Source organism: Triturus cristatus, chromosome 3_1 (assembly GCF_964204655.1).
Source record: "Triturus cristatus chromosome 3_1, aTriCri1.1, whole genome shotgun sequence".
In the NCBI taxonomy this organism is placed as follows: Eukaryota; Metazoa; Chordata; class Amphibia; order Caudata; family Salamandridae; genus Triturus; species Triturus cristatus.
In genome coordinates this window covers 799340403-799349990 of record NC_140583.1, presented here as the reverse complement: position 1 = coordinate 799349990, position 9588 = coordinate 799340403, and the positions used below count along the sequence as shown (strand labels likewise).

General features: G+C 50.2%; 1 protein-coding gene across 1 annotated transcript; it reads right to left on the bottom strand.

The window, feature by feature from the left end:
- Window positions 1-698: 698 nt before the first annotated feature.
- On the bottom strand, window positions 699-9316 carry GBX2 (gastrulation brain homeobox 2). Its single transcript, XM_085645101.1, has 2 exons — window positions 7910-9316; window positions 699-2785 (listed from the first exon to the last, which is right to left on the bottom strand). Exons 1-2 carry the CDS (start codon window positions 8385-8387, stop codon window positions 2274-2276), a joined length of 990 nt encoding a protein of 329 aa, XP_085501227.1. The 5' UTR covers window positions 8388-9316; the 3' UTR covers window positions 699-2273.
- Between the last annotated feature and the right edge of the window lie 272 nt (window positions 9317-9588).

The window sequence follows — 9588 nt, the reverse complement described above, 5'->3', positions numbered from 1 at the left end:
CCGCGTCAATTGATGTCTGAGCTCCCCCCGCGGGCTTGTTATCAGAATTAACCAATAAATCCTAATCGATCAACCCTCTGTGCGCGAGCTTGACACCTACACGTTCGTGTGGTCGTCATTGTTTTCACGCCTCTGTCCCTTTTGTGTTTACTGTTGATATAAAATGCGCTTTAGAAGTATGCCTTGTATCTCTCGGGATGGGTTTTTATTATTATTTTAGCGTGTGTGTTTTTTTCAGTAATTGGTGGCACCCGAGCCTACCTTGAAAGGCGTTAAAAATGTCTTGTTTTAAATAAAGTTTGTGTTATTTATGTGTTACAGTAAATTTCCTCATATTAAATTCTTTTCTTTTAGATGCTGAACCCGCTGAATTAACAGCTAACTTTGCCTTTTCCTATTCCTGCTGTTATTCCTTTGATGTTATTATCTTGCTAATTTATGTGGCACTTTTCTTATCTCCTGGCTCTTTTTCCAGCGGCCTCCCGAGATAAAAGATATTTACTACCAACAAGAAAAAAGCAGATTTTTATCAAACTGGGCACAAAACAAACTTCCTTTGAGGACACAAAGTAATCGGTCTTTTGAAACAAAAAGAAACAACGATATTTGCATCATACAAGCCTTTGAAAAAATCGCGATGTGCCGAGATTGATTTTTATTTTTATTATCAATAATAATATTTTTCACAAGACCGTTTTTTCAGTTCAAACGTCATAACTTATAAAAGAAACGAAAGGCGTGGGAATAAGTTAAACACAACATAGAAGAATGTTCTACTGCTGAAAACTAAAGGCAAAAGACCCTTATGTTTCCCGTAGAAATTGCAAACAAAAATGCGATAAAACCAGGCAAATATAAGGAAAGGAATCGAACTGGCAAAGTAATGTATTTCCCTTTTGTTTTGTTATTTTATGTTTGCCTTTCCCATAGAGAGAACCCGAAAGAAAAGAAGAGGGAAAAGCAGGTGCAGTCTTTACTTATTACATTTTTTCTCCCTCTTCTGGAATGTGATATTAGTGTCTTTTTGGTCCCACTAAAGTCCAGATATGAAATTCAATATTTACAGAGGACAAACAACGGGTAAATAAATACGAAATGTCTTTTTACTTGGTTCTCTTCCTGTGTCTCTTTATAGGGCAGTTGGGAGGTTCTGTACACTTCAGGGTTTGTTCTCAGGAGGTAGCAGCTCTTTGCCCCACACGCATTCCACGTGTTGGGGTACAGTTTGTTGAGCAGCAAACGAGGTGTGGGGATTTAGGGGGCCCTCGCGCCACACGTTTGGGGTTTCAGCTTGTTGAGCAGCTATTCGTAGTAATAGGGATCGATATAGTCCTCAAATCAGGGGTCAATTAAAAGTAATTTTGTTGGTTTCAAAGTTCTGGGAGGTCACAGTTCTGTGCCAACCACACGTATTTTGAACGGAAACGTATACTGGGGGCAGGATGTGATGCGTTGGGTGGGCGCGCGCCCTGCCAGCCACAGCCGTTGACGGGTTTATTGGGCCGCTCTGGCACACGCATGCGCCCGTGGTCAGAATATCTAAGGGTCCTGGAGTTTTTTGCGCGGGGCTGATCATCTCTGACCGTCCCCTCGATGTACGGGGAGCTGGGATCATTAGGGGAACCCCAAAGACCAATCTTCCAATCTTTCTTTCTACTGTTCATGCAGATATGAGGGGGCCCTCTCCCCATGATTTGGGCTGCTTCTGTTGTTGATGAGGTGTAAGATTCGGGTCTTCCTTAATATCTGACCTACTCCAGCTGTGTGTGTGTGTGGGGGGGGGGGGGGGTCTTTCTTAGTGCCTGACCTGTTGTAGCTTGTAGCTGAGGTGATGGTGGGAAGTGGAGGGGGGCCTTAGTGCCTGACTTGGTGCAGTTGTACCGGGGTTGCACTTTGGGGGTCTCCCTTAGTGCCTGGCGTGCTGCAGCTGTAGATGGGGTGCACTTTGGGGGTCTCTGCTAGTGCCTGGCCTGCCACGGCTGTTGCTGGGGTGTGGTGCTTTGGGTTTTCAGAGTTTGCTCTAACTGCTCATGGATGGGGGCCTCCAGCTGTTGGTGCAATGTGGGGACGAGGGCACCCTCAGCCCGGACTCTCTCCGCTGTTACTGGGCTATGAGGGCTGCTGGCCCCTGTCGGGCGCCACTGCTCCAGTCGTCCACGGGTGTGAGGGGGTGGGTCCCTTCTGAGGCCTGCTCCAGTAGTCCATGGGTGTGAGGCGTTGGGGCCCCCTAGGGCATGCTGCGACTGTTCAGGGGGGGTCCCTGCTAGGCCTCCTCATGGCCGGGCCTGCTCCAGCTGCTGGTGCTGGCTCCGGATGGCGAACCTGCTGACGTGCACGGGAATGGGCACCACGATTTTGGGGTTACGAGAGGGCTCCCCCGTCTTGGAGTTTGCGTTTCCCGCCTTGACCCTCTTCCACTTGGCCCGACGGTTCTGGAACCAGATTTTAACCTGTACCTCGCTGAGCTTGAGGGCGTGGGCGATCTGGGAGCGCTCCGTCAGGGAGAGGTATTTCTTGCAGTGGAATTCTTTCTCTAGTTCCAGAAGCTGCTCCGAGGTGAAGGCAGTCCGCCGCCTCCGGTTCTTACCCCCGCCGGAGGAGGGGGGCCCGGTCCCCGGTGGGGCCTCCTCGGGCCCAGGCTCGTCGTCCTTCTGTGACGGCTGGCATGGCAGGGTATCGTCCGAGCTGTAGTCCAGCTCGCTGTCCATGGAAAAGACTTCCTCTCGGCCTTTGGGGTCATCATCTGATTTGGGGTCCTCCTTGGCCTGGTGCCCCCTGGAGACTCCTGGAGTGAAAACAGACAGATGGTTAGAGTGGCACTGACACAGCGGGCATTTTTAAACACAGGTGATACACTCTCACGTATAAGGGAAGGCAACGAACGGACAGTGACTTAGTTAACGTCTGTGGAACCGAAGACGTAGTTTAGGAGCTACGAGCTGAGGAACCGCAATCTGTGGTTTAGGGGCTCTGTTGAGGATTGTAAAACTTGAGATGTTGTTAAGGGGCTACCGAATGTGGACCAGAAGCGGAGGGGCTAACTTGGCACCCCAGAAACCGTGGTCTTCTGGCTGAGGAAAATGCGATCTAGAAACTAGACTACACTGGAGACTGTGAAGGGGGACTGACCTGTTTCTGGTCGTTCCTGCACAATTCCCCAACATCTAAGTGAGTCCATGCATCTTTAAGTGCCTCGGATTCTTTTATACCAACATTGGGAGTTATTAGATTGGCATTAAACCCAGCAAATCAGTGCGATTCTCTTTACCTTGGAGTGCTTAGAGGCGCTGCAGTTCAAAGTATGGCGCTATAAGAGCTTACTCTTTCATCGCAAATGTACCTTCTCACTGAGACGCAGACAAACAGCCCCGATGAGGAAATAGCACATCCCATACATTTGGAAATAGATATATGTGCATATAGAAATATGTATGTATGTACATATATATTTATATATATATATACACACACACATATATACACACACACATATATATAGTAACACATAAGTGCGTATTATTTCTCCTATATAGACGCACTTCAGCTATGTTAACACGTGCAGCGGCATGTTATGTCAGACGAATAAACATATTCATGTAATAAAATGTATCTATGTATTCAATTGCATATAATTATATACATTAAAAATATTCACATACATATGCGCGCGTGCATACTGATGTATAATTTATATTAATATGTGTGGCGTCTATGGTCTATATATTTATATAGAAGATGTATTGAGATATATATATATATATATATTTATATATATATTTATATATATATATATATATATATATATATATATATATATATATATTCGCCCTTAAATCTATATCCACATGTTTAGCCTCATAAGCAAATGCAGTAGGAGATGCACGTGTTGTATGCATGTGTGTACATTTGCCTATAATTGTGTATACATACATAGATACATTGTGAAGCAAACAGCTGTATGTGCGCTCATATACAGATTCGTGTGCAGGCGCAGTTGGGAGTTCTTAGAGCAGGTCGTCTGCCAGTATTTAGCTCTAGTTAAAAAACAAGAATGTATGTGTACAGTGTACGTTTATAGTGACATATACCTGTCTGTGTATGCACGCGGATATGCCTACACACGTGTGTAGAAACAAACAACTAATCAATGCTATACATATTAATTAAGAAGCTAAGCTTCTTAAATCGAAGTATCTTGTTATAGCCGCCCTTAGCGCCTGCGTGAATTTAACATCTGTAAAACGGAAGCGTAGCACGCCCACAGTTTAGAACATTCCAGATGTTTGACAGCAGTGACGTGTTGCACTGAGACACGGCCAGATGTTTGTACAACTCCGAGTTCACGGTGTACACTTGTTCAGGTGTTTGACAAGTATTCGCTATGCACGAGGCACCAATAACAGGGCAATTTGGGGGCTCGCCACATGAATTCGTTTTTCACAATTTAATTTATCTTTGCTTCTGTGGAAAGAATAGCTGCCTGGGACTTTTATTTACTTCCAAAAATACCAGTGAAATGCTCGTAGTACAGAGGGATATTTAGGGGTGGAAGTATTCGATTATTCTCATTTGCATAGCGCTAACTAGCTTTGTTTTGGCTTCGTAGCGCATTCTCCCTCTGGGTGCATTTCAGTCTGATCTGGGATGCCCATTTCTCCATTATGCCTGATTGGTTGGTGTTCTGAGGCCCAATTGCCACAGACAATGTGCTGCATATTAGGAGCCGCACTTTTTGTTTCAACTTTTTGCTTTGTTGGGTGTTAAGTAGTGGAAATGTAACCGCCACTGTCAGTGACATATTTTTACATCTGCAACACACTGCCCGGCTACAATTTGTGCGGTCATTGGAAGTATGGAAATAGCGAAATGTGTGCTTCCCGGGAAACTCCTGCCAAAAATAAGCTGGTTTCTTTAGTGCGAGCTGGGCTGACTTAGACGTCAAATTGAGTTCTACCCGACTGGCACGAAGCTAGGGGCAACTCGAATATAAATATGGTTTAACAATTGAATTATTGAATTTGATAACTCCATATCGTATCAAATTGTATGATTTATATATTGTCATGTTTGTGTGATGATTTGTAATAAACATGGCCTTTTTTATCCCACAGCTCTGGTTGTCAAGCATTGATTTGTGGGTTTGGTTGGGGGCAGGGGCTGGGAGCCATCCTGGGGGGTACGAGTCCTAATAGTTCGTGGCGCTTGGGACAGGTTTGTCACGTACGAAAACAATCGAAAAAGCCTCATTCTCTGGAAATTATTGCGAGTGCCATTCAAACAGAGGGCTACGGGGCACTTTTCTAAGCGCTATTATTTAGCCTCATGTCAAATGAAATCTATTTAAGTACAGCTGCTTTTGGGTAGAACGCCTCTTTTCTTTCTCTATAGTTTATTACCCCACACCTAGTCCTTTTTAGTTGTTGACGAAAATGCGTCTTTTAAAGTATTTTTTCTTTTTAGCACAAAGGGAGTCTTGCAAACATTTCGCTGCTGTCCCTGTCGCGCCCGGGTGTTCGCAATATCGCGTTCTCCACCCCTCCACCTCACAGCTGGACTGTGGGGTGTAGCGCCTATTCTCGGCACACACGCGCACAGCACTATGTAACCCACTGCTGCATACAAGGGTGACCTCTCCTGTTCTGGGGGAAGACGCACCTCAAATCAATCATAAAACACAGGTGGGTGTCGTGTCCAGCATCAGGCCGCAGCCAGGACAGCCACAGTGTGTGATTATACAGTACGTGCACTAATACTGCGACACCGCGCTGCCATCAACGTTCCGAAATATGATTTCATATCCGGCGTTGGCTGTCCCAGAGTGTGCTCCAGAACTCACTGCTCTCCATATCACGCCACCCTTGCTGGGTGTGTGCCATTTGGGGCGCCTGTCCCGTGGGCTGCATATCTAGAAAGACCGACTGCCCTAAGGCGTGATCTGGAACCCACTATTCTCCACTCAGGGGGGTACCCGTGGTCCGTCTGCTGGGTGCACTGAACTCTGGGAAGTGTTCCAGATTGTCACCCACAACACCCTGCCCTCCTTATCTCCCACTCGGAGGTATGTACCCTGTAGGGACGTCTGCCACGGTGGACTGCACTCTAGAGAGGCCGAGCTCTTCTAGAGTGTGATCTAGAACACCCCCCCCCCCCCCCCACCACCCGTCATCGCCCGCAGGGGTGAGTAATCCCGAACTAAGGACGCCTGTCACCGTGTGCTGCCCTGTAGAAAGTCGGCGGCGTTAGGTTCCGGACACACACACACAGAGCCTTGGGCCGCTGTATGTCTGGAGCCAGGAGGAAGCACGGGAAACAACGGTACAACTGCCTCTATATGGGACACCGACTCTGTTCGGAATCGCGAGTTCTATTCAAGTGACAGTCAGTATTTCCCCGTCTGTTCCACAGAGCAGGCTGCGCCTGGGGACTGGGGGGCCCTTTAAAGCCCTCCCCGAGCAGTACCTGGCATGCACATGCAACGTGCCGGAGACTCGCCTGAATACAGGAGACCGCTTGTGTACTGGAGGCCCGTCCGATGTGATGTCGAGGAACACACGTGTATACCTGTCATGGACATGCACAGTGCCGGAGACTCCTCGCGAATTTAGCAGATTCGTGTTACATGATGCAGAGGTGCAGCATCTGGCATACACATGCACAGTACTGGGGACTCCCTGAATACAGGAGACCCTTCCCATGTGATGCCGAGGTGCACACGTGTATGTGTAATGAACATGCACAGTGCCCGAGACTCGTATAGTTACGAGATTCGTGTTACATGATGCAGAGGTGCAAAATCTGGCATATACATGCACAGTACTGGGGACTCTCTGACTACACGAGACCCTTCCCATGTGATGCCGAGGTGCACACGTGTATGTGTAATGAACATGCACAGTGCCCGAGACTCGTATAGTTAGGAGATTCGTGTTACATGATGCAGAGGTGCAAAATCTGGCATATACATGCACAGTACTGGGGACTCTCTGACTACACGAGACCCTTCCCATGTGATGCCGAGGTGCACACGTGTATGTGTAATGAACATGCACAGTGCCCGAGACTCGTATAGTTAGGAGATTCGTGTTACATGATGCAGAGGTGCAAAATCTGGCATATACATGCACAGTACTGGGGACTCTCTGACTACACGAGACCCTTCCCATGTGATGCCGAGGTGCACACGTGTATGTGTAATGAACATGCACAGTGCCCGAGACTCTTAGTGAATTTAGGAGATTCGTGTTTGTTACATGATGCAGAGGTGCAGAATCTCTCATACACATTCACAGTACTGGGGACTCCCTGAATACAGGGGCCCACTTGTATACGGAGATCCCTCCGATGTGATGCCCAGGAGCACACGTGTATATCTGAAAGAACATGCACAGTACCGGAGACTCTAAAACATGGAGACTCGTGCTCCGTGGTGCTGAGGTGCAGAATCTGATATGACCCCCCCCCCCCCCCTGCAGCCCCCAGAATTCTCGAGACTCCTGGGACCAGTTGTTGGGGGACAGTTACAAAACCTAATGGTAATGTGCACATGACCGGACCTTCCGCACCCCGAGTCAGGAGACGGAGATGGCACTGGGATACACATTAAAAGTTACATATCTGATGTAAACAGGCAGTCATTGAGAGTGCTCACGTGCCCGGGAGGCACCTTGGATGTTCTGCTGAGGGGTGCATGTGTGTGATACCCGACATGAACACGCACAGTGGTATTATGTGTGGGCCAGAGGGCAGGCGACTCTTTCTGAATTCAGGAGACCCTTTGTGATGATGCCAGTCACACTTCCCAGTGTCGAACTTCAAGAACCCCCCTTGCCCCCCCCCCCCCCACCCCGCCAGCCAGGACCCTGTTAGCTGTTGTTGAGGATCACACGTTTAGAAGTGCTCGCTTACTTACCAAGGGCCGCCTCGGCGGAGCTGAAGGCCAGCATGGAGCTTTCCTTGCTCAGGTAGGTCTTGCCCTCCTCGCCGTCGCTCTGCATTGCCTCGGCCCGGTCTAGAGCCCCCTGCAGGCTCTGGGAGCCGAACTTGCGCAGCGCCTCTTGGTGCTGCTGGGAGCCGGGGAACCCTCCGGGCAGGGAGGCCATGAGGGTGGAGGTGAGCGCCATGCCCTGCGCCAGGCTGGAGCAGAAGCCCGCTGCCAGGCTGGGCATCTGGTGGTGCGTGTGTCCGGCCTGGGGCAGGCTGGGTGGGGGAGGAGGAGGCGGGGGCAGCACCACCGGCCGGTAGGGCATGAACATGGGGTACCCGGTGTAGACGAAGTGCCCGGGGCTGTGCTGCGGGGGGCTCCCTATGAGAGAGTCTATGCTGAAGGCAGAGCTGCTTCCAAGGGGGCGATGCATCATCGTCAGGGGAGGGGGGAAGGCTGCACTCATAGGGGGCCTGGGGCGAGGGTAGCTCGGAGAACAACCGGAGACAAGCGGGACCTCTGCTTCAGCCTCTGCGGCGGACCATCGGGGGCAGGAGCGCAGGCAGCAGTCAGGCGAGGGTCACAGGAGGCATGGAGAGCGAGCAGGCAGAGGCAGGGTCTGAGGCAGGGCAGGTGCAGCAGGGCGGTGCTGGCTCGGGTTGCAGCGGCTCCACGGGGAAGAGAGCTTTAGAGCAGTGCAGCAGGCAGGACGGGTTCGCGAGTTTCCCTGCCTGTCTTCTTTCTCCAGGTGCCTGCTGTGTCCACGGGGTTCGCTGTTCCTATCTGCCCACGGGCTCCTGTTCTCAAGCACAAGTCACTGCTCTGTGTCCGTGCAGGCAAGCACCTCTCAGCCCCTAGGAGCAGGCGGCTGCGTCCCCTCGCTCCCCTGCAGGCAAGGCTCTCCTTTGAACCCTCTGTGAGGGCAGAGACGTCCCTCGAGCACTGAGGGCAGGCAGCGATCTTCACTTCTTAAAGCCTGTCTGCCAAGCCCCCGGCAGCAACCCCTCAGTGCAGGCAGAATTCCTTTCAGTCTTGGGCGCAGGCAGTGCCTCTTCTTTTTGCCAACTCGCACAGGCAGTCGGTGTCTCCCTGCTTCAGTCTCGCCTGTAAGCCTTGCTCCTTCTCAGCCTCCGCGTACAGCACTTAGTGGTCAGCTTATCAATGCTCTTCCTCTCCTGCCTCCCCTGGGTGCGAGAGGTCCGTGCTCTCAGCCTCCTGCGTGCACAGGCAGTAAATGGTCAGTTTGTGTGTGCAGGCTGTCGCTGCCCTCCCTCTCAGCCGCCTCTGTCTAGGAGTCTGTGCTCAGTCGGTGTTCTGGCTCCCGGCCGCCTCTGTAACAGTGCAGGCACTCAGTAGTACTCGAGCAGCCGGCGTGCACTCTCTTCTTGCAGCACGTCAGAATCGCGCTCCTTTTTTTGCAATCACATTTTGACAGTTTTCAGATCTTTTCCTGCCACACAGGAGCCCCTCTGCGCGCGCTCCTATTGGCCAGTGCGGGAAGGGAGGTACGTGTGTCATGAGGGCGGGCGGAACCACGACAGAAGCCCCCACCTCCTCCCCGAGGGGAGAAGATACAAATTAAATGAGAAGAAAGAATGTGTGTACTGTTAGACAATTATTAATAGCACACACGCATGAACACACACTTACAGCTGAACAATATTACA

Excerpts from the sequence above, each read along its gene's own strand:
- GBX2 (XM_085645101.1), bottom strand. The coding sequence starts at position 8,387 with ATGAGTGCAGCCTTCCCCCCTCCCCTGACGATGATGCATCGCCCCCTT. Across the intron at positions 2,786-7,909 it reads CTCCGCCGAGGCGGCCCTTG|GAGTCTCCAGGGGGCACCAG; the intron begins GTAAGTAAGCGA and ends TTTTCACTCCAG.